Raw genomic sequence first — 25,161 nt, 5'->3', positions numbered from 1 at the left:
CGGTTGGGCCACGTGGGGTGACCTGTAGAGGAATGCGTGTGTGTGTGTGTGTGTGTGTGTGTGTGTGTGTGTGTGTGTGTGTGTGTGTGTGTGTGTGTGTGCGTGTGTACGTTTGGTACCATTTGATCCCACTCTCTGTTGACTTTGGGCTGGGAGTGGCCATGGTAACCTACAGTCATGAAGAATCCCACACTATCTCTTGACTGCAATCAAGACTCACATAATTGGAGATCTGTTCAATTTGAATGGTCATTATAGATTGAAGAATGGTGCTATTGTAAACTACTTTTAGGATCAGAAAGAGAAAGAGAGAAATGTGCGAATGAGAGAGGGAGAGAACGAGAGAGAGAGGGAGAGGAATCAGGGAGGGAGAGAGAGAGAGGGACTTGTCCACATTCCATGTTCTATAGGAGGACATGAATATTGCTGATATGGGTAGAAGGGCTGCGTTGTCAGGCAGCTGCTGCCAGTACTTGAGACGAGCAGAAGGGCTCAGCGGTTGCTAGGTGATGACGGAGGCATTCTGTTGCTGGGGCGAGGTGGGAGGGTATGGCAGCGTGGTTGCTGTCACAGTGGGATGAAGGATGGGGGGGCTCACGACTTAAGGGAGCTATGACGACACAATGGGGCGTTGTAGGGAAGCCAGCAATAGTGTCAAGACCTGTATGGCTGGAATTTCTCCTAATTGAAAATAGACAATTATTTTATGGCCATGTTTCTATGAAGTTTCTGTTGCTCACATAAGAGAACTAAATTACTTATTGCAATGAAAGTCTCACCGAATGGACTGAGTGTCCATGAAGCCTGACCTGCAGATGGACACTGGGTAGTTGATTATGTATTTTGACTGACATCTGCACTTGTGCTCATAACAGTCTCACTCTCTCCATCTCTCTCTCTCTCTCTATTCCTCTCTCTCCCCTCTCCCATCCCTCCCTCTCTATAAATCTCTCTCTACTTCTCCCCCTCCCTGCTAGATGTCCAACAAGCGCAGCAACAGCTTCCGGCGGGCCATCCTGCAGGGGAGTCGTCAGTTGAAGGGGGCCGGGGCCCTGGGGGAGGAGGTGGGTCTGGGTCTGTCCCAGAGGCTGGTGAGGCACATCGCCTATGAGACCCTGCCCCGGGAGATCGACAGGAAGTGGTACTTCGACAGCTACACCTGCTGCCCACCACCCTGGCTCATCCTGGCTATCACCATTGCTGAGGTAACGTTCCGCTCATAGATGGGTAAATCGTAAATTCTACTTCAGTCAAATTTCCCTTAGTCATGCATGAATGTCAATGGGAGACTAAGTGAATATTCGACTGAAGTGTAAAGTTAGGACGTGCCCCTGAGAGATTTAGGGCTTAGGTTCTTCAAGCATCTCTGATTAGGGTTTGATGCTGTAAAGTATTGGTTTTGATAACAAAGAGAACTCTATCGTTCAACTTCTGTTTTCAAGATAGGGTGAATTGCCTTTTGTACAGTTGTTTTTTCTTTTCTTCTAACTTGGTAGGACTGGGAGATAGCAACAGTATCATTTATCTTTTGCCCTTGGCTTCAACTCTCCGTCAAGATTTGCCTTTGAAATCAGTCTAGACTATTGTGAAACGCTACATTCTTCATGGAGACAACCTAAATATCTCTGTGAAAATTAAAACGTATCTCTTAGGCTAGCACCCAGGCTAGATCTTATATTCCTCAACAAGAACTTCCCCTCCCGTCCTCTAGGTGGCAGTGTTCATGTACTATGGCCTGCAGTTGGACCGCTGGGTGCTGCAGGTGTCCAGTCCCCACTTCCTGAGGGGCCCACTGCCATACCACCCCAAGCTACGGATTCAGGCCTGGAGATACCTCAGCTACGCCTTCATGCACGCAGGGTGGGTACCTAGCCTGGCTCGGGGAGGGTAAGACTATGCCCTCCTATAATCAGACTATGTCCAAATATACATACTTGCATACTACTTAGTATTTGGTGATGTATTGACCGTGCATGCTAATGCTAAGTATGAATATTGGGACAGTCTGATCATATCAAATGTATTTATAAAGCCCTTCTTACATCAGCTGATATCTCAAAGTGCTGTACAGAAACCCAGCCTAAAACCCCAAACAGAAAGCAATGCTTTCTAAAACTCCCTAGAAATGCCAGAACCTAGGAAGAAACCTAGAGAGGAACCAGGCTATGAGGGGTGGCCAGTCCTCTTCTGGCTGTGCCGGGTGGAGATTATAACAGAACATGGCCAAGATGTTCAAATGTTCATAGATGACTAGCAGGGTCAAATAATAATAATAATCACAGTGGTTGTCGAGGGTGCAACAGGTCAGCACCTCAGGAGTAAATGTCAGTTGGCTTTTAATAGCTGATCATTCAGAGTATCTCTACCGCTCCTGCTGTCTCTAGAGAGTTGAAAACAGCAGGTCTGGGACAGGTAGCACGTCCGGTGAACAGGTCAGGGTTACATAGCCGCAGGCAGAACAATTGAAACTGGAGCAGCAGCAGCACAGCCAGGGAGGGAGGGAGAGAGGGAGGGAGGGAGGGAGAGAGGGAGAGAGGGAGAGAGGGAGAGTATACTGGAGGCTGAGACAGGAGTGGTCGGGAGACACTGTGGCCCCATCCGACGATACCCCCGGACAGGGCTAAACAGGCAGGATATAACCCCACCCACTTTGCCAAAGCAGAGCCCCCACACCACTAGAGGGATATCTTCAACCACCAACTTACCATCCTGAGACAAGGCCGAGTATAGCCCACAAAGATGTCCGCCGGTATGGACGGTATGGAAGAGCACCAGTAAGCCAGTGACTCAGTTCCTGTAATAGGGTTAGAGGCAGAAAATCCCAGTGGAGAGAGGGGAACCGGCCAGGCAGAGACAGCAAGGGTGGTTCGATGCTCCAGTGCCTTTCCATTCACCTTCACACTCCTGGGCCAGACTACACTCAATCATAGGACCTACTGAAGAGATGAGTCTTCAATAAAGACTTAAAGGTTGTGTCGTGTCTTTAGGGGTACCATTAAACTGAAGATATGTTTATCAATTAGCTCCCTGTAATTATTATCACGCGATTAAACTGATTAATCGTTTAATTGTAATTAACTAGGAGATCGGGGCACCAAGGAGAATATTCAGATTACAAAGCTATAATTTTCCTAATATAACTTTCCTGTAGTATAATATTATATTATAGTATAGGTCGATTATCTTCTAAGTTTAAATGGTGTATTTACCTCTAGTCCAGTCTCATTCCAAAACGTCGTAAATTGTTGTATCTGCACGAACCCAGTCTTTACTAAAATCATCCATACATCAAATATCTTAAAATCATTTATTTACTACACTAAGTAATTAACAGAAAACATACAAACAGTAATTATCGTCACAAAGGATTGGTAGAGGAATGTGCCCTTGTGGGCTAAACAGGCAGGTCGGCCTGTTGAACAATGGGTCATAAACGGTCAGCTGAGAATGCACACCTACAGAGTTCATTAATATTAACAATTGACAATTGAAGGCTCACTCATTCGGGAACAATTGCAATCAATATATATTTACGCTCAGTGTGTCGTTCTGATTCTTGTTGGAGAGTAGTTCTGATGGAGAGTCTCTCTCTCGGTTAGAATGGATCTTTCAAAGCGACATTCATTAATGTCGTCATCGAATGGTTGTTTCGTTGGTCTTCGCGTTCAATGATATAATTTACTTAGCTGCAGACTAATAATTAATATCAAAGACTTGTTCTTATTCTGTCGGTCTCGATAGTCTAAAAGTTAACCACGTGGTATAGTTCACTTTCAGTAGAGTACTTGGATGGTCAAACCTATGGGCCAACTCGCAATGGAGTGGAGGCCTGGTCTGGTGAAATGTAAATCAGGGGGTGTTTTATAGTGCCCATAGAACAGGCTTGTCAAATGACGCCTGGTCCTGTATGGGTCCCTGGGGGCGTGCCTATGACTGAGTTAGATTTGGTTACAGAAATACAATTCTATCACATTACATCAGTACAATAGCATCTCATGTGTATTATAAAAGCTTTATCCTTATTAATACATTCTATACAACCATTATGTTGCAAGTCTCAAGCTGATGCTATTATATAAACAGTTTTATGGTAATATGGCTATATTGTCTCTTCTGAGTATCACAAAATTGTACCAAGCGGATCAGTTCGTAGCTGGATTCTTCACCAATCTTCCATAACTTCTCCAGCACACACATGTCGCTCGGTTCTCCAATTCTATGAGTTGGAAGAATTTCCTTTGTCTCTCTATGGGCCATGTGGCCAGAGACTCTCCTGGAATTTTAGAGTTTTTACAACCCTTTACACACAGGGCCTGGGTTGGGGGTGGTAGGTTGGGTGGTGGTGCAAAAGGGAGGGGGTCAACTGTCCTCCCTGTACCAAAAGAGGCCAACGTCATGACAGTTGAGACCGAGTCTGCGTCTCTCACATGGGTAGGCAGAACATTCCATAAAAATTGAGCTCTATAGGAGAAAGACCTGCCTCCAGCTGTTTGCTTAGAAATTCTAGGGACAGTAAGGAGGCCTGCGTCTTGTGACCGTAGCGTACGTGTAGGTATGTACGGCAGGACCAAATCGGAAAGATGGGTAGGAGCAAGCCCTTGTAATGCTTTGTAGGTTAGCAGTAAAACCTTGAAATCAGCCCTTGCCTTAAAAAGAAGCCAGTGTAGAGAGGCTAGCACTGGAGTAATATGATCACATTTTTTGATTCTAGTCAAGATTTTAGCAGCCGTGTTTAGCACTAACTGAAGTTTATTTAGTGCTTTATCTGAGTAGCTGGAAAGTAGAGCATTGCAGTAGTCTAACCTAGAAGTGACAAAAGCATGGATTCATTTTTCTGCATCATTTTTGGACAGAAAGTTTCTGATTTTTGCAATGTTATGTTGGTGGAAAAAAGCTGTCCGTGAAACAGTCTTGATATGTTCCTCAAAAGAGAGATCAGGGTCCAGAGTAACGCTGAGGACCTTCACAATTTTATTTGAGACGACTGTACAACCATCAAGATTAATTATCAGATTCAACAGAAGAGTTCTTTGTTTCTTGGGACCTAGAACAAGCATCTCTGTTTTGTCCGAGTTTAAAAGTTGAAAATTTGCAGCCATCCACTTCATCAGCCCTCCCCAGGGGCAGACTGGCTATCTGGCATTTCGGGCAAATGTAAGATGGGCTGGTCCATTTTTAGCCCCGTGAGACTGTCTAACTTGGGTTTTTGCACAAAATGATCATTATCTGGATAATAATGGGGGCCTGAAGCGAACATTTTTGCCAGTGTATTAAAAATGCTAGGACCGATTTCTGGTCCCAGTCTTCCCCTGGCCCTCCCCGAATCCTAACCTCTGTAACGTTTGTCAATCAATTCCTGGATGATCGTGTTAACCTCTATGGGCTAGGTGGGACGCAAGCGTCCCACCCGTGGTGCACTCCATCAACAGCAGGTGCATTTCAAGAGCGGCAAATTTGAATCCAAATAAATGTCAAAATTCAAATTTTTCAAACATACAACTATTTTACACCCTTTGAAAGATAAACATCTCCTTAATCTAACCACGTTTTACGATTTCAAAAAGGTTTTACGGCGAAAGCATAAATTTAGAGTATGTTAGGACAGTACATTTACAAGAGTTGTGTGTAATGTTGTGTCAATTCAAAGACAGGCGTCACCAAAACCATAAATCAGCTAAAATTATGCACTAACCTTTTACAATCTCCAACAGATGACACTCCTAGGACATTGTGTTAGACAATGCATGCATTTTTAGTTCTATCAAGTTCATATTTATATCCAAAAACAGCGTTTTACTGTGGCGTTGATGTTCAGGTAATCGTTTCCCTCCAATAACCGGCATTCAAGTCAGCACCACAAATTAAATAATTAAAATTAGAAAACATTGGTAAAATATTATATTGTCATTTAAAGAATTATAGATTTACATCTCTTGAACGCAATCAACTTGCCAGATTTAAAAATAATCTTACTGGGAAATCACACTTTGCAATAATCTGAGCACTGCGCCCAGAAAAATACGCGTTGCGATACAGACTAGCCGCCATGTTGGGGAGATCTAAAATCGAAAATACTATGTAAATAATCCATTACCTTTGATTCTCTTCATCAGATGTCACTTCCAGGTATCACAGGTCCATAACGAATGTAGTTTTGTTCAAAAAAGCTCATCATTTATGTCCAAAAATCTCCGTCTTGTTAGCACATGATCTAAGCCCGCCGGACTTCACTTCATGAACGAGGGGAAAAAATATATTTACGTTCGTTCAAACATGTCAAACGTTGTATAGCATAAATCATTAGGGCCTTTTTTAACCAGAACATGAATAATATTCAAGGTGGACGAATGCATTCTCTTTTATAACGTATTGGAACGAGGGTACCCAACATGAACTCGCGCGCCAGGTGTCTAATGGGCCATTATCGTTCCATGGCTCTTGTTCGGTCAGATCTCCCTCCAGAAGACTCAAAACACTTTGTAAAGGCTGGTGACATCTAGTGGAAGCAATAGGAAGTGCCAAAATATTCCTCAGCCCCTGTGTTTTTCAATGGCATAGGTTTAAAGGTAATACAACACATCAGGTATCCACTTCCTGTCAGAAAATGTCTCAGGGTTTTGCCTGCCAAATGAGTTCTGTTATACTCAGACACCATTCAAACAGTTTTAGAAACTTTAGGGTGTTTTCTATCCATATATAATAAGTATATGCATATTCTAGTTACTGGGTAGGATTAGTAACCAGATTAAATCGGGTACATTTTTTTTATCCAGCCGTGCAAATACTGCCCCCTAGCCCCAACAGGTTAAAGTCATATACAATCCTGCAGTGCATTTGGAAAGTATTCAGACCACTTGACTGTTTCTACATTTTGATACGTTACAGCCTTATTCTAAAATGGATAAAATTGTTTTTTTCCCCTCAATCTACACACAATACCCCATAATGACAATGCAACAACTTGTTTTTCGAAATTTTTGCCAATGTATAAAAAAAAAAACAGGAAATATCACATTTCCATAAGTATTCAGACCCTTTACTCAGTACTTTGTTGAAGCATCTTTGGTAGTGATTACAGCCTCAATTCTTCTTGGGTATGACGCTACAAGCTTGGCATACCTGTATTTGGGGAGTTTCTCCCATTCTCCTCTGCAGATCCTCTCAAGCTCTGTCAGGTTGGATGGTGAGCGTTGCTGCACGGCTATTTTCAGGTCTCTCCAGAGATGTTCGGTCGGGTTCAAGTCCTGGCTCTGGCTGGGCCACTCAAGGACATTGAGACTTGTCCCAAAGCCATTCCTGCATTGTCTTGGCTGTGTGCTTAGGGTTGTTGTCCTGTGAACCTTCGCCCCAGTCTGAGGTCTTGAGCGTTCTGGAGCAGGTTTTCATCAAGGATCTCTCTGTACTTTGCTCTGTTCATCTTTCCCTTGATCCTGACTAGTCTCCCAGTCTGTGCCGCTGAAAAACATCCCCACAGCATCCCTCCATTGCTCAGTTTGGCCAGGAGGCCAGCTCTAGGAAGAGTCTTGGTGCTTCCAAACTTCTTCCATATAAGAACGATGGAGTCCACTGTGTTCTTGGGGAACTTCAATGCTGCAGAAATGTTTTGGTACCTTTACCCAGATCTGTGCCTTGTAGAAACATCTCAAGGATGCACCTGAGCTCGATTTCTAGTCTCATAGCAAATGGTCTGAATACTTATGTAAATAGGGTATTTGTGTTTTTTATGTTTAATACATTTGCAAAAATGTCTAAAAAACTGTTTCTGCTTTGTCATTATGGGGTATTGTGTGTAGATTAATGAGGGGGAAAAAATATTTAATACATTTTAGAATAAGGCTGTAACGTAACAAAATGTGGAAAAAGTCAAGGAGTCTGATTACTTTCCGTATGCACTGTATACTGTACATACATTGTCATATCTACTCTATGGCTCTGTAGAGTAGTGTTTCTCAATCTATTCCTGGGTGTGTGTGTGTGTCATGACATCACTTAAGTATCAGCTGTCTCCTTTCCAAATGATTATGCTCCCATGATCATATCCTGATGAAGACAGCTTGTCTGTCGAAACGTTGGATATTAGGTTATTAAATTATTGCACCTGAGCTCCTAGTGTGCGGCTCTCCTTTAATTTTTAAGTGTTTTACTCCCCTAGCCAGCACCTCGCCTAAATAGGTGTACGTTTCTTTCGCCTCTAGATTATGCTCCCACACACACCACATCTGCCTCCTCATGAGAGCACATGGTCATTGCAAGCCATCCATTATTAAACACAGACACACACACAGCTCTGAGAGAGGCGGAGGCTGCTGGGAATTTAACCAAATATCTAACGTCCCAAAGCTCTGGCTCTCTATCAGCAGTGTGTGTAGGAGAGGTCGTTCAGTGTTGTGACTGCCACACACACACACACACACACACACACACACACACACACACACACACACACACACACACACACACACACACACACACAGAATCCACACACGTGTCCTTTATGCCCACAGCAGAATCCAAAACACAGGAGTTCTCCTAGTTCTCTCTCTCTCTCTCTCTCTCTCTCTCTCTCTCTCTCCCAGCTTAGTGTACATACTTTAACCGTCCCATTTATACCATAGCGACGATAGCATGCCAAAACCAGGCCCCCCAAAAAACAGTGTGTTTCAGCCTCAGATATTATGAACACATTGGTTTAAAACCCCTACAGCGGATGTATCCATAGAAACAAATCCCCAAACAGAATAAAATCTATGAGTTGTTTTGTTGACGCGTACAAGAGCCCTCATGCTGGAATGAGAGAATGAGAGAATCATTCTAGTTGACAATGAGACAAGGGCGATATTGATTGGCTTGTGGAGAAGCAAGGCCCTGTCCAAATACACAAGGACGTTCCACTGGAGATTAAAAGGACTATTCATTTTCCAGCGCTAACCAGTCCCAGAGGGATGTTTCCGCACTCTCTCTCTCTCTCTAACACTCTCTCTCTCTCTCACACACACACACACACACACACACGTTCCAATGAGAAGACATCCCGTTGTCTCATAACAGTGGCACAGACAAATACATGGATCACTGTCATTCTCTAGACAACCACAATGGAAAACAAAGAACGCAATGCTGTTTTCACTGGGCTGCTGTACAGTACACTCAATGCCAGCTTAAAGGCGGGAAAATAAGTCAAATCCTGCTTTTATGTTGATGAAAACACAAGGAGTTAAGCAGCCAAAACGTGATTAAACAGAGATGCGGTTCAAATCATAAGTGGCTGGGAAACGGTTTAGTCTTTGGTCAATGGTAATCTACTAAATTTGTAGATTTCTAGACCCCCTAAAAACAATTACAAAAATAATACAGATAAAACAAGTTGTCCTAGACCTACCAGACAGAGCAGCTAGTCCTACCTGTAAGGTTAGTGGAGTGTTTGTCCTGTGCTGTTTCTGGGCTGATATGTGCATTCTGTTTGTGTTGTTGTCGATTGGAAGGGATCAGCAGTGTTGTTGACCCAGTGAAGGGATTACATTGTGGAGGGGTGTAATATGTCAGACTTATCACAGTCGGAGAGATCACTACACGGCCGGTCAGATAGATAGATTAGGAGAGGAGGGACACTGTAAAAGCCTGTTAGGGATCCAGCACCATCGTTGGCATGAGAGGACAAAACTAAAATCTCAGCCAATGATGACGACGCATCAAATGTGTCAACTGCCAGCACATGGCAGCAGGAGCCAAGCAATGCTGGATCAATACTGAGACATCATCTACAAAAGGTTTACCGGAGGTTTATTGGTGTGTTCCCAGAATGTTGATGAACTAACACTAGAGCCAAAAGCAGTGGATAGCACTGCTGCAATACAGTTGGCCTAGTTCGGATGTTGTAGTAAAGCCTACATGCTAACTCCTTTCCCTCCAGAAGCATATTATCCCCAGTCACCATTGGCCCTTAGTCATGTGTTGTTGTTGATAATGGCGGTATGAGCTGCTTCCTAGAGCTACTGTAAGTCCCCCAGGAGAGACTATAACAGTATGTTCACTGGATATCAATTTATGTTAAATGTCTTACATGCTCTGTGGGCACGATTATCTTTCAGCAACACATTGCAATCCCTCCCTTCATCCATCCATCCATCCATCCATCTATCCATCTATCCATCTGTCACGTCCTGTCTGCCAGTAAGACATTCGCATCAAGTAATGATGATTGGCAAAAATGTTCAACTGCTCTGAATTGTGAATGAATCATGCCCATTCTGAACAAACCACAAACTGTAAAAAATTAATTCCCAGCATCACCATATAATGGCTCATAAATTATACCTGGTGTATTGTTTAAAATCTAGGTTCTTTCCCTTTTCTTCCCAATGCAGGAATGCCCCCTATGATGCCAGGTCACGGTGTCCCGCCCATGATGCATGGGATGCCCCCTGGTATGCACGGAATGCCACCAGGGTGAGCACTAACTCATACTACTCAGTGGGTGACATTTTCCTCTCTCAATGACACACAAAGCCACGGTGCGTTTGCTCACTCTTTGCAGGGGTTAAATGTCGCCCTGAACTGGTCCGTCGCTGCAGGATCTGCCTTATTATTAAAACATCAGACAGTTAGATTTGATCATTCAGATTCTAACTCACACCTGTTGGTTTGATCACCTTACAGCATGATGCATGGGATGGGAGGGATGATGCCTCCAATGATGCAACGGATGCCCGGTATGCCGCCAGGTAAGCACTGTCTGTACCCCTCTTCCCCTCCCTTACTCCAGTCACTCTGTACCCAGTGGGGTGGTCTGGCATTGACAGGGGATACAGCACTGTGGCCCTCACCTCTCTCATCTAGGACTTTTCTCCTATATGAGGCTTGTGAGAGAGCTGACAATTTCACAAGACTAGCATAGAGCTGGGCGACGTGGACAAAAATCTATTTAATGATAAGCTTATAACATGAATGTGCACCACAGTTTTAATATTACCCTTAAAAATACTAATACTACTTTGAATGTTGTAGCTATCAATTGTCCGGTTATCAATCACCTATATTAGCACACGTATTTTGTTTCAAACTTCACATTTCTCTAGTAGGTTATTTACCAGAATGAACGATATCAGCAAAATGCCCACGATAAGTGGTTGGTGTCGATCATTTTCGGTTTATCGTCCTAGCTCTAGTAGCGCAAAATCATGTTCACTCTCAATTCTATCATGACCTAGAAATGACCTGCTATGATATTTGTCATGGATTCCCTAACTTCCTGAGAAAGAACGGTGATTTGATATTGAGACCTGATGTCTTGTCTTAAGGAATGCCACCCCACATGGGTCACCGTCCTGGTATGCCCCACATGGCCCAGGCACCCACCCCGGCAGGGATGCCCCGACCTGCCGCAGCAGCCCCTGCTGCCGTCAGCAAGCCCCTGTTCCCCAGCGCAGTACAGGTGGGTCACCTTGCCAAGAGGCGAGGTGGGATGGAGCTGTATCTTGTCATAACTGTCCCATTGGTTTACCTTGTTCATTTTAAATGGTGTCCATTGAATAATTCACCAAGAGGATTTCCTCTGTATTAAGATGGTTGTACTGGTGCACTTATCTCGGACACATGCATACTATCAGAGTATCATCATTAATGATGGGGAGTAGGCTTGGGCAGTATCCAGAGTGTCATACCTTCATACTGACCTTGTCCCATATTGGTATATTCGGTAATACCAGCACTGAACACAAGGGGCACTATTTTCAAACCGCCGCTGAGCTTTTGTAATCCAAAGGTTAGCAATGCTAACAAGTACATGTAAAATCCCATAGAATGCAAACTAAATGATAAAGAGCATCGCAAACATTTAGACAGCCTCTGACCTGAACTATTTTCAGGACAGACATCCCAGCTCACAAAGTTATAAAAGTAACTCAGAAAGGCTACAGTTTGCTGTACGCACAACACAATTATTAGACAGCAAGGCTCTTGATCCAAGAGGGGTTTTTCTGCTGTTACCGGCAATATAATTTTTGTAAGAAGCTAACCACTTAGCTAGATAGCTAACTAGCGACTAAATTGGCAAACCAATTGTACAGCTGCAGAGCATTTAGCACATTTGACACAGTTTTTAGTTAAAAGTTATAAAACATCTAGCTGGTGAACGTTTAGTTGTGATTTCCATACTGTAACCTGATCACCTGGCGTGTGCTGCACAACAATGAATGACTCAAGGCTCTGGTCTCTCATTAGTGTGCTTGTAAACAAACACCTTGTGACTGGGTACTAGCAGTAAGCTTCATAATGAATAATTCTGACAGGTGAAATGAAATGCGCAATCATTATCTCTTGACTGCAGGTATTTACTTGAAATGTAGCAGCAAATATTCACATTTATGCGATCTTCAGAGAGAGTTTCAACGGTATTGAAAAACCATCCTGTGGCTATTTCCAAATACCCCGGTATATGGTATACCGCCCAAGCCTAATAGGGAGCAGCAATAGCAGAGTTTTATCAGTAATGCATCCATAGTAAGGAACTATAGTTCATTATCAAAATGCCCTCTCCTCGTTTTCCTCTCCAGAGCTGCTGGTATTCACTCCAGGTTCTGCTAGTGTTGTTCACACTCTGCCTCTCTTCTTTGTGCTGCAGATGGGCTCTCATGTTCCAAACACCATCACAGCCTCTCCCAGTAGCACTGCAGACTCTCAGTCTGCTGCCTCTAAGCCTCTGTTGTCTAACACTTCACAAGTAGGCAGGACTCTTTCACTTCCATGTCCCATAGACTCTTGTGGCATGCAGCATATCAGCTTGATTTGGTTGGGAATGCTACAAAATGTCTGTGTTTTGACATATAAACTTAAGTTAACATATTCAACAGGCTTTTTGTCATTCCGTGTGCGTTTTTGTCAACCGCTCCAGCAAAAGGATGAGCTGACGGTCGGCTTTCCCTTAGGAGGACTTGCTGCATGCCTGTGTGTGGCCTGCCTTAGTTTTCTTATCACTGGAATGGTGATTTAAAATGTGTTTTTGTTTAGGCACAGCTTGCTTTTTGCTTATTTTTCCCCTCCCCTGACTTGTTGACATGGATTTCCTCAGATGCTATTTTGCACAATGCAATGCTCATCAGCAATGTGTGATATGATATGAGTTTTTCTTGTGTCTCAGCTGAGCTGATATTTCAATCATTTTTTGAAACGGATATTATCCAGTCATTTAAAGTGCCTGGGTCAGCGTTAGTTTGAGGTACAGTGCACTCTGCTTGTAAAAATCTGAGGAATCAACCAATCGCTTGTTGTGATCAAAAATCATGGGACAAATTCTGTTTAGAAAGCACTTCTAAGGAATCAGTAGGTCAAATGTCTGAATATCTGATTCCTATGAGAGGAGAGCATTGTAATCTGTGTTTGTGTGATCATGTTGAGTCACTCACCCATCTGACAGTGCATCTTCCTTCCGGTCTCCCAGGCCCAGCAGAGTGCCTCTGGAGCTGTGCCCCACAGCGCGCCCTCCACCTCCTCTGACCCTCCCAAAGCAACATTCCCCGCCTACATCCAGTCCTCTGCCTCCTCATCCTCCTCTAACCCCCCTAGTAACACTGTGGCCAAGCCCCCCGCCACAGTGACCAGTAAGCCAGCCACCCTCACCACCACGAGTGCAACCAGTAAGTTGATCCACCCTGATGAGGATATCTCACTGGTAAGTTGCTCCTGCTTTGCGTTTTGCCCTTTCACAGTAAGTAAGGAATGAGAAAGTACATTTATCTATGTCGCGTTACTGTTGTGATACTTGTAATATTTGTTTAAAACAAATGAGTCAAATATAATGTGATTGAGTTGTCCTTGCCGTTGCACTGAAAGGGATAGGCTAGTGTTGCGTCCTATCTAAGAATCCTCTCTGTGTTTGTCTGCCCGGTGACAGGAGGAGCGACGGGCTCAGTTGCCCCGGTACCAGCGTAACGTGCCCAGACAGGGGCAGGTCCACATGTCTGCCCCTCCTGTGGCGGCTGTGGGCGGCATGATGCCCCCACAGCAGGGCATGCCCCCGCAGCAGCCTGGCATGAGGCACCCCATGCACGGTAAGATGTCATGGCATCACTAGACCAAAAACATCAACTGATGGAGAGAAACTTGGAGCCTTTGATGGCACGAAAGACCAAGTATCATACCAGTCAAAACATGGTTTTTTTTCATTTGCTTGCATTGTGAGCGTGATGTTTCAATATACTTCCTCCTCCCTCCAGGTCAGTATGGTGGTCCCCCCCAGGGCGTGCCTGGCTACATGCAGGGCGGGATGCCTCCGTATGGGCAGGGCCCTCCGATGGGATACCAAGGAGGGCCTCCCATGGGCATGCGGCCCCCCGTCATGTCTCCTGCGGGACGATACTGAAGCTGTCGCAACGACCTGACCCCTCACTAGGTTTGGAGGTTAAACCTTTTCTCACCTTGTGCTTTTTAAAACTAGCCCAAGCCAATGAGCAGTAAGACCAACCAGTGAAGGTGAAGAAAAGTATTGATGAAAACAAATATATATACGCAGCACACGGACATTTAACATGACATCTTTAATGGGGGAAAAAAACATAGAAACAACAAAACACACAAAACAACTTGATGATAATGACAACTTTGTCGTTGTGCAGATTTGATACATGTATGGTGTTTTTCTTCTCATGTTTCACTCAGGTTTGTAGAAGTGAAGTGTGTTAAATATGGTTCATATTGTTTTGACTGCTCGCTGCTGGAGTAACATGATCGTATCGCCCTCCCCTTACAAAAAGGCAAGTTTCCTGTAAATATATGATTTTCTGTTGTGTAGAGTAAGTCGGTGACGAGGCCCTCACAGCACACTTGTGTGTTGTTGGACGCCCTGTCCCCAACCGTATGGTTGGTGAGGGTCCTCCTTTATGATGACGATTCCAACTGTTTAGTAGTTTATCACCAGATCTATGGATTATTATTATTATCTATCAGTCTCTAGCTTCATTCTTATTTCAGGTTCATTTCATGATCAAGAGGGTAACTTGTGTGAATTTATTCTCTGTACTGTTTTAAACAATCTATGTTGTAATAAAACTCACTTAAAATCCAACACCGTTTTTTTCCTGACCCGTGGATGGGGATGAGGCTTCATGAAGGTTTGTACCATGGAGGTTAGTACCTTCTTCGTGAAGGTTTGTACATAAATGTTGTATTTATTAAATATTGCTCAAATAATAGAATGTCAACGTTCCAGATCTGGTATTTTTAAACATGTTTTAATATACAAATTGTCTTGATGCAGATAAGTTTATAGCCTGATGTTCTTTAATAGTAATCCAATCATTTAATACCTGCACACTGAATCAGTTTATCTTCCTCACCTTAGGTTCACTAACATTTGCATGCAAGTGCTCTACACTCTGTGAGTGGTTGATGATAAATGTACATTTTACTTGATGTCGGGTGTATTTTTCCTAAACCACCTACTCATGTCCTCTGGGTGTCTAGCTTTTCAAGTCAGAGAGCCTTAATTTGGTGTTATTCCACTATGATGCATCAGTGTTTCCCCTATATGCAACTTTGGCCGCCACTGCAAAAAAAAAAGTTAATTAAATGACTAAAACCAGGAATATAGAAGCGATAATGGCGCAATATATTTTTGAGAACTAAAAATCGGCAAAATAAAGACTAGACAGTCGGAGAATGTAAATTTAAAAAAAATGTCATGATATATGGCCCCTTTTGATTTTGTTTGTCATTTAGATAAATTAGGAACAATGCATAAGCCATGGCAAAATGTGTAGAATTGTAGAAAATTTAGCTTTAAAACTGTAAAATGTTAATGTCAAAATGTGTAGAATTGCAGAAAATTTGTTTTAGAACAGCTACAGTTTTTCTCTGTAGCCGAGAGGGCCGCTAAAATGTGCCATTTGTCATGCCCGCTACACACTAACTTTGCCACCGCTGCTGGAAAAAAATACTAGGGGAAACACTGCATAGCATATTAAAATCGAAAAACTATTACTTTGAAACTTTTTGTAAGCCCATGTCTATTTTGATGGAAATGTCCTTATCTGCTTTTCAGCCTAAAACACAGATTTCTTGCGAAACAGGTCAGTTATATCTGTAAGTACCCATTCCCTTACCATAGTGTGGCTGTATCTTGCACCGGATGTACCGTTTAGTAGTAACTAGTTGTTGAATCTGAAATAATCAATTTTTTGTTTTTCTAAGATTTGTACATTTTTTGAGTATTGCAGAGTTATTCTAAAGTACTTGCTCAAGATTTGTTACACCATTTGGCTGCATACAAATGTAATGAATGTTGAATGCTGTGGTGTGCCATTGTTGCCTCTTTCTGTCTGATGGTGAAGGGGGCAGTTCGGTGGAAACTGGACACATTTTTTACCCCACTCATTTGGTAAGTAGGATTTCACATCGGCTATGATGTACAGTGCCTTCAGAAAGTATTCATACCGCTTGACTTGTTCCACATTTGGTTGTTACAGCCTGAATTCAAAACGGATTAAATAGATTCTCACCCATCTACCCACAATACCCCATAATGACAAAGTGAAATCATGTTTGAAAATGAAATACATATGTATTCAACCCCTTGAGTCAGTCAATACATGTTAGAATCACCTTCGGCAGCCATTACAGCGTGAGCTTTCCACACCTGGATTGTATTATATTTACATATTCTTCAAACTCTGTCAATTTGGTTGTTGATCATTGCTAGACAGCCATATTCAAGTCTTGTCATAGATTTAAAAACAGATTTAAGTCAACTATTAACTAGGCCATTCAACATTTAAGCAACCCCAGTGTATATTTGACCTGTGTTTTAGGTTATTGTCCTGCTGAAAGGTACATTTGTCTCCCAGTGTCTTTTGGAAAGCAGACTGAACCAGGTTTTCATTTAGGTTTTTCATGTGCTTAGCTCTATTCTGTTTCTTATCCTAAACTCCCTAGTCCTTGCTGACGACTAGCATGATGTAGCCACCACCACCATGCTTGAAAATATGAAGAGGGGTAGTCATTGACGTTGGATTTGCCCAAAACATAACACTTTGTATTCAGGACATAAAGTTAATTAATTTGCCGTGTGTTTTATGCTGTACAGGCTTCCTTTTTCACTCTCATTTAGGTTAGTATTGTGGAGTAACTACAATGTTGATCAATCATCAGTTTTCGATCAAAACCATTAAACTCAAATGTACTTTTTTATTTTGCATTTGCAGAGCCATCTCATCTTTGCAGATAAATATTTTGTAGTCATTTTGTAATGGTGGATGTGGCCTCGTGAAATCCCTGAACGGTTTCCTCACCGTAGTGACTGGGTGTATTGTGTGGTAGAAATTCTAATCAATGAGGAGAGACGAGGTCAATTACCAATCAGGATATTACTTTATTCAAAACATATTAATAAGGAAAGCATAGAGTCATTGCTTCTATAACGACAAGGCTGGTCGGCTCAACACTTCCAAGTGTTGTGGCGAGTAGCTCTGACACACATGAAGAATACATATCTTTTATAGAAAAGATACGCCCTTTTAGTCTTCCTGACAAACAACAGATGCATGGAATGGGTCACAGGGTGGAACTTGATATATGAGAAAGGAGTATCGCGCCAGATAGCATTTGCTTTGAAGACTGTTCTTATTTAGTCTGTCCCTTAAGACGAGGCTCCGATCTCGTTCCTGGTACTTCAAAGCACAGAAACACCAATTAATTCTATGGCATAACTCAATTGTCAACTCCAGATACTTCCATCTGAAGTAAAACCCCTTCTTGACCACACGCCTGGACACTGAGGGGAGTAAGCCTCTAGGTCATTCACTCCCCCAGGACAGGTGCAACATCAGAGATGACATACAATGGTTCCAGACACTATCCCACATCTTTTCTCAGACCTCATCTCCCCCAAGGAGGGAGTGACTGGCTCACAGAAATTGTGGAGACAAGTGGTTCTCCATCAATCACGCCATCCTTTCACATGGTTTAGAATAGGTAAAGACACATTCACATATGAAGACAATGTTCCCTCCTGTCCTCTTCTCTTTCTGATATTCTGCATAGCACTAGCGGCATGTGAAAGACAAGCCTGACTTCTCCCCTCTCTGGGCCCCAGCTGAGGGAGGAATTGCAACTACCAACACCAGAGTCCAAAGGGATACATTCAAATAACAAGCATATCATACAAGCATATTATGCAGATAAGACATTTTAATGATCTAATATACCTAACTAATTCTGATTCTTCCTCTACAATTGATATACTATCCAAAGTGTTATAATTTCACCATGCTCAAAGGGATATTCAATGTCTGCTTTTTATTTGAATTGTACCCACCTACCATTAGATACCCTTTGCGAGGCATTTGAAAACCTCCCTGGTCTTTGTGGCGAATCTGTTTTGAAATTCACTGCTCGGCTCGGGGACCTTTTTATCTGTATGTGTGGGGTACAGGAATGAGGTAGTTATTCAAATCATGTTAAGCACTATTATTGCACACAGTGAGTCCATACAATTTATATTGTGACTTAAGCTAATTTTTATTCCTGAATTTATTTAGGCTTGCCATAAAAGGGGTTGAATACTTTTTGATTCAAGACGTTTCAGCTTTACATTGAATTAATTTGTAAAACGTTCAAAAAAACTATTCCACTTAGACATTGTGCGTTATTGTGTAAGCCAGTGACACAATCTCGATTTAATACATTTTTTAAAATTCTGTCTAACACAAAGTAGAGAAAGTCAAGGGGTGTGAATACGTTTGGAAGGCACTGTACATGGCTGATGTAAAATGATTGACACTCCCAGACAATATTACAGTAATGTTGTTTTTTTTGAAGTTATAATCATTGTTTACAGATTAATTGATTAATAATACTTATGGATTATAGTATTTGGCCTGTTGGATGTCGTCGTCAACACTCGTCCAAACTCCTCTTCCAACTTTTGGAACAATGCTCAAAACTGTCTTGGATATGCTGCTGTTATTAATACTTAACTATAACTCGGATTAGCTTCACCATTTTAATTGAATTCTCCACAGTTAGAATTGTCAACATGCATCCTATAACGTCCTTTTAAAGGGAACATTGGCCTGTTTGTTCATTAACTACACATTTCACATAAAACAAATAGACATGTTATTTCATAAGACAATGTAGGCGGTATCACAGTTGCTCTCCACTTGCTGATGTGCATACATTTATCCTAATGTAAAAATCCAAATGCTTTGTATCAAAACACACTATTGTAAGAATAAATCCTGTGGGTAGTGTACAATTTTGAGTGTGTTTTTTCAAGCCTGTCTTATTTTATAGCAGGAACAGGACAGATCTGAACCATCTTTGTAAGAGGACTACTTGATGGTCTTGGGTCGTGAACTTGACTTTCTCAAGTAACTGTTTGCAATATCTCCCACGACGTTACAGTGAATAGTTGGTCATTTGTGGTATGTTGTGACTTTTATCATAACATTTTATAAACCTTAAACAACTTCAAAGTAACTAATGTTTTGATACCTAAATATATTCTCTTATTAGCAGTGGCTGAAATTGACAGATTTTTGCAGCTTTACAAATGGCTAAATACTCACTATTTTATACTCTTTCGTATAAGGTCAACACCCTTTCTGTCTGGCTTCAGTATTTTGCATTTGCAGAACCATCTCATCTTTACAGATAAATATTTTGTAGTAATTATGTAAAGGTGGGTGTGGCTTTTTGCTGTGACACTTGTGAGGAGTAGTTTACGAACAACTCTTCCTGTTTAGCGTTAAGGTTTGAGGTGGAGAAGTTCCTGTAACTAGTCACCAATCAAGTGAGTGCCACTCAACAATTCTAGTCTAATACTCCACTTGTGTCTGAGGCTCACTGCATGCTGCTCAGTGTGTGATAGCATCATATAAGAACAAGCGAAGTCATTATGACTCTTCATCTGACAGGTGTTCGGCTGCTGCTCATCACACATACAGTGTTGGGTAAGTCTTGTTTCTGCAACTTTTAGTGTGGGGTTAGTTTATTGGGAACTGTGTTGGCCACAGGAGGCTGCTGAGGGGAGGACGGCTCATAATGGCTGGCGTGAATGGAATGGCATCAAACATGGAAACCACGGCTTTGATTTATTTGATACCATTCCATTCATTCCTCTCCAGCCATTAACACGAGCTTGTCCTCTCCAATTAAGGTGCCACCAACCTCCTTTGGTGTTGGATTTTTTTCTTCTGCCACTGCAAGTTTTGGATTACTTTATCATGAGTAGTTTAATGTCTATAAAAACAGCACTTGTTTGGTTTAACCAGAGCCCTGTAACTGTTCCATATCACTACATTGATCATTATACAGATTTTTTCTTGACCAGGGTAGGGAGGTCCAAACCATGCGTCAGTACAGTGGGCTTCCTTTTTATATGACCACCAACAAGCCCGAGTGGCGCAGCATCTCAATGCTAGAGGCGTCACTGCACACAGCCTGTTTCGATCCCAGGCTGTATCACAATCGGCCGTGATTGGGATGTCCCATAGAGCGGCGCACAGTTGGCATAGCGTCGTCCGGGGGGTTGCGCCTGGGTAGGCCGTCAATGTAAATAAGAATTAGTTTTTAATGGCACTGCCTAGTAAAATAAAAACGGGGAGCTAACGTATTACCTTCTCTATATGTTGCCTCCTAGTGTTCTGTGATATTGAATTCCTGGAGAGACCGCAGGGTGACTCTGTAGAGTTCTACTGTATCTCTGAGTTCAATGCCTCCAAGCCCATTGGGCTCTACCTGAAACGCAAGTGGCTGCAGCCCAACAGAGAGGTCCTGTTCATGTTTACTGAACAAAAGCCTGTGTTTAACCTTGACGTCAAAGAGCGCATCCATGTCACCGGAGACCCGAGTACTCACCGGGTCAACGTGACCCTCAGCCAGCTGAACGGAAAAGACACAGACGTCTACTACTGTGAGTTTGTCTTCCTCGATGCCTCCAGCGTGGATGAGAAGATTCCAAGCAATATGGAGTTCTTTCTGTACGTCGACAATGTTGGTGAGTATTCTTTATGGATTCCTTAATTTATTTACTTTTTTATGTTTCTTGATGCGAATGGAGTTGTTGACATCATGATGTGTGTCAAACAGTCACAGTAGCCTGCGTGTTTTCCCTTTTTTTGGTAATAACTCGACTCCATAGCTGAGCCATACTGTTCATGTTATGCATCCTGCCACTGCTTCCTCAGAATACCCCACGCTCTAGCAACATACTCTCCTTTACCCCGCCCACAAAGCCAGTCATACTAGTGTTTGTTTCCCATCTGGAGAAGATGTCCCAGACAACAAGATGGATGTAGGCCTGATAGAGACGTGCGCCGGGGGGTCAGCTGTCCTCCCCTGCCTCGCCCCCTACGGTTCCCCCTCGGCCATGGAAGGGGTATGCCTGAAGAGGCGATGGGGCCGGGCTCCAGTGGAGGTGCTGTTCCACTCAAAGCGCACCTCTTCCTCTGCCGCATTCCCCCCAGAAGAGAGGCTTCACCTGGCCACAGGGCTGGGCGGCCTGGCCTACAACCTCACCCTGCTAAAGATGCAGCCGGAAGAGAGCGCCTTTTACAGCTGTGAGCTGCTGCTCCCCAGCAGGCCCGACAACAGTGCCAGGCTAGGGAGACACGTGTACTTTGTGTCTGTGCAAGGTGGGTGTTTATCATAGGGTTAGTGGATTCAACCCTAATAAAACACCTGGTTTATATCGGGCTAGTGGATATAAACAAGTAACACTTGATTTAGTATGGCTTGTTCATTCTTTGTGTGCCTATGCGTTGTCTGTCTATACACGTTTTTGACCAGACCTTTACGAAAAGTAAATCCACTTCCCCTCCCCACATCGGTTTCTATACTCATTTTGAAAATAGACACATACAGTAGGAAACTGGGGTCAGTGGTTTTGGTTTTTAAGGGATAGTTTGTGATTTTGGCAAGGAACGCTATCTACTTACCCAGAGTCGGATGAACTCGTGGATATGTTTTATGTCTGCGTCTAGTATGAAGGAAGTTGGAGGTAGTTTCGCGAGACAACGCTAACTAGCGTTAGCGCACTGATTCAAACTACACACAGACATAAAATGGTATCCACAAATGAATCTGCCAAACTATCCCTTTAAACTGTAAATTCATGCCAGTAAATGTCCAGGTCATCTGTGGAAGCAGTTTCTATGACGCTGTATTGTTTATTAACTCTAGTAGCCAATGCAGTAACCCAGGTAACAATGTTCATGTTCATCATACACGGTATATGAAAGGTTGTCAATGTATTTTTAACCTGTTAGGGCTAGGGGGCATTATTTACACGGCCGGATAAAAAACGTACCCGATTTAATCTGGTTATTACTACTGCCCAGAAACTAGAATATGCATATAATTATTGGCTTTGGATAGAAAACACCCTAAAGTTTCTAAAACTGTTTGAATGGTGTCTGTGAGTATAACAGAACTCATATGGCAGGCAAAAACCTGAGAACATTCCTTACAGGAAGTGGCCTGTCTGACAAGTTCTTGTTCTTCTTGACTCTCTTTATTGAAAACTGAGGATCTTTGCTGTAACGTGACACTTCCTACGGCTCCCATAGGCTCTCAGAACCCGGGAAAAAGCTGAATGATGTAATTCCAGCCCATGGCTGAAAAACATTAGCGCCTTTGGTAAGTGGTCTATCAGAGGACAATGAGACTGAGGCGCGTGCACGAGGCGACCCCATGTTTTTATTTTCTCTCTGTACTAAAACACAGATTCCCGGTCGGAATATTATCGCTTTTTTACGAGAAAAATGGCATAAAAATGTATTTTAAACAGCGGTTGACATGCTTCGAAGTACGGTAATGGAATATTTAGAATTTTTTTGTCACGAAACGCGTCGGGCTCGTCACCCTTCTTTACCCTTTCGGATAGTGTCTTGAACGCACAAACAAAACGCCGCTATTTGGATATAACTATGGATTATTTTGAACCAAACCAACATTTGTTATTGAAGTAGAAGTCCTGGGAGTGCATTCTGACGAAGAACAGCAAAGGTAATAACATTTTTCTTATAGTAAATCTGACTTTGGTGAGGGCTAAACTTGGTGGGTGTCTAAATAGCTAGCCCTGTGATGCCGGGCTATCTACTTAGAATATTGCAAAATGTGCTTTCACCGAAAAGCTATTTTAAAATCGGACATAGCGGAGTTCTGTATCTATAATTCTTAAAATAATTATGTTTTTTGTGAACGTTTATCGTGAGTAATTTAGTAAATTCACCGGAAGTTTGCGGGGGGTATGCTAGTTCTGAACGTCACATGCTAATGTAAAAAGCAGTTTTTTGATATAAATATGAACTTGATTGAACAAAACATGCATGTATTGTATAACATAATGTCCTAAGATTGTCATCTGATGAAGATCATCAAAGGTTAGTGCTGCATTTAGCTGTGGTTTGGGTTTATGTGACATTATATGCTAGCTTGAAAAATGGGTGTCTGATTATTTCTGGCTGGGTACTCTGCTGACATAATCTGTTTTGCTTTCGTTGTAAAGCCTTTTTGAAATCGGACAGTGTGGTTAGATTAACGAGAGTCTTGTCTTTAAAATGGTATAAAATAGTCATATGTTTGAGAAATTGAAGTAATAGCATTTCTAAGGTATTTGAATAACGCGCCACGGGATTCCACTGGCTGTTGAGTAGGTGGGCCGAAATCGTCCCACTGGCTCTAGAGAAGCTAATTTAGGAAGTGAGTTGACATTCTTTAAAGTCTCACACTACATATTGCTCATTGTTTCCCCAGGTGTTAGGTGTAGCTGTACTGGTTACCCTCCACTGCTCTATGTCCTTTCTGCTGCTGTGGGGCTGCTACTCATCTTCCTTTTGGCCCTGGGAGTGGCTCATTATGTGAGTAGGACTGTAACCTACTTACTATGGACAAAAGGATTGACACACAGAATATTATTTATATAAATGGTAGCCACTCCAGTTTTTTTGCTGCTTTCATGGTCATCATTTAAAAAGCATTACAACCTCACATTCATGACATTTTCTTGAAATCAAACGGTTCTTTGCTCTGAGTTTATAAAGCCACTCTGTAACCTTTTACAGCCACACCTGTAACCTCTATGGTTGTTGACATGATATTGTAATGTAATTAGATACGTACTCATTTGGTAGCTACTGTATTCCTCAAGTGACAAATTGTCAGTACCATAACACTGATTTCTGACATGTATGACTAAGTACCAGTGATTTGTCAAACACCTCAAATTGAGGAAGGATGCCACTGAATCAAAGCATCCATCCTCTTACTATTCACATCATTTCACACAGGGAAGACACTAGTTTCACTAGTTGTTTTCACCTGCTGCCTTCTCTGATTGGCTTCTGTCCTCTGTCAGGGTAAGACCCGAGGAGACCGTGTCAAACCGCAGCCCCACCAGGCTTCCATCTACGAGGAGATGGTTGGGGTGCGGTCCCCCAACCGGAATGGAAAAGTGGCTCCCTCTTACCACCCGAGGCCCCCCCTACATCTGGAGGAAATGGATGCTTCTGCCCCCCCCCCTCTGAGTTCTCAACAGGAAAACCACTGAGGCTGAAGAGTAACCGCTAGTATCTGAAAATGGGAGGAACAAGGTCAGCCCAATACGGTGTTTGACTATTCATTTATAAACTGGAGTCTGGACTATAACTACAACTTACATAACCTTAAATTTGGACAAACAAACATCCACCTAACTTAGTTTGTTGTACTGTAAATGCTGTTGTGGCGTTTTAAACAATGTTTTGTATTTGATGTAAATGCTGGCAGCTAAATGTTGTAGCCTTGCTTTACTTTTTTAAAGGTGTTGTATTTTGACATGGTACGTTTGTTACCATGCTACATATCAAATGATCTGCATTGACAACGACTCAGTGGGATGGTCCACCGGATGTATTTGCATGGTGTGCTGAACCACAGCATGGCTTCAAAATCTAATTGTATTTATCACATGCGCCGAGTACAACATGTGTAGTCCTGACAATGAAATGCTTACTTACAAGCCCTTAATAAGTATATAGAAAAATAAAGAGCAACAAAATAACAGTGAGGCTAAGTGTGGGGGTACAGGTTAGTCCAGGTAATATGTAAGCAGAGGTAAAGTGACTATGCAGTTCAGTTGGATGTAAATAAAAGCTGTTAAGGTCCTTTTGTGATTTGCAAATTCAGAGA

General features: G+C 42.5%; 3 protein-coding genes and 1 non-coding gene across 21 annotated transcripts in view; all 4 read left to right on the top strand.

Moving 5' to 3' along the window:
- LOC106564658 (rhomboid-related protein 3-like) overlaps positions 1-2,498 on the top strand; it is a 42,160-nt gene extending 39,662 nt beyond the window's left edge. Inside the window, exons 4-5 of one of the 2 annotated variants that reach the window (XM_082958836.1) lie at positions 978-1,205; positions 1,712-2,498. In XM_082958836.1, coding sequence (XP_082814962.1) covers positions 978-1,205; positions 1,712-1,891 — 408 coding nt within the window. In that variant the 3' untranslated portion in view covers positions 1,892-2,498. The remainder of the gene's footprint in view (positions 1-977; positions 1,206-1,711) is intronic. The other variant, XM_082958837.1, reaches the window with a different exon arrangement.
- Positions 2,499-10,347: 7,849 nt separating this feature from the next.
- On the top strand, positions 10,348-15,058 carry LOC106564662 (BUB3-interacting and GLEBS motif-containing protein ZNF207). The gene is made up of 7 exons (XM_082958834.1): positions 10,348-10,446; positions 10,657-10,721; positions 11,298-11,431; positions 12,620-12,718; positions 13,436-13,666; positions 13,889-14,045; positions 14,211-15,058. Exons 1-7 carry the CDS (start codon positions 10,367-10,369, stop codon positions 14,354-14,356), a joined length of 912 nt encoding a protein of 303 aa, XP_082814960.1. The 5' UTR covers positions 10,348-10,366; the 3' UTR covers positions 14,357-15,058.
- Positions 10,743-10,876, top strand: LOC123725792 (small nucleolar RNA SNORA49). The gene has a single exon (XR_006758305.1). It is a non-coding gene; the product is annotated as a small nucleolar RNA SNORA49 (small nucleolar RNA).
- On the top strand, positions 14,982-25,136 carry LOC106564663 (uncharacterized). 17 transcript variants are annotated; one of them, XM_082958828.1, is made up of 10 exons: positions 15,045-15,119; positions 15,335-15,370; positions 16,034-16,074; positions 16,323-16,369; positions 19,285-19,415; positions 19,737-19,943; positions 20,633-20,989; positions 21,261-21,626; positions 23,749-23,852; positions 24,350-25,136. In XM_082958828.1, the coding sequence occupies exons 6-10, from the start codon at positions 19,889-19,891 to the stop codon at positions 24,539-24,541; spliced, it is 1,074 nt and encodes a 357-aa protein (XP_082814954.1). In that variant the 5' UTR covers positions 15,045-15,119; positions 15,335-15,370; positions 16,034-16,074; positions 16,323-16,369; positions 19,285-19,415; positions 19,737-19,888; the 3' UTR covers positions 24,542-25,136. The 17 variants fall into 17 exon arrangements, with proteins under 17 accessions (XP_013986338.3, XP_013986339.3, XP_082814953.1 ...); XM_082958832.1 differs by having other exon boundaries at positions 15,059-15,119; positions 16,034-16,061; XM_082958827.1 differs by lacking the exon at positions 15,335-15,370 and having other exon boundaries at positions 15,035-15,119.
- The last annotated feature ends 25 nt before the right edge of the window (positions 25,137-25,161 follow it).

Source organism: Salmo salar, chromosome 12 (assembly GCF_965601325.2).
Source record: "Salmo salar chromosome 12, fSalSal1, whole genome shotgun sequence".
NCBI lineage: Eukaryota > Metazoa > Chordata > Actinopteri > Salmoniformes > Salmonidae > Salmo > Salmo salar.
This window is presented reverse-complemented; position numbering and strand designations above follow the sequence as displayed.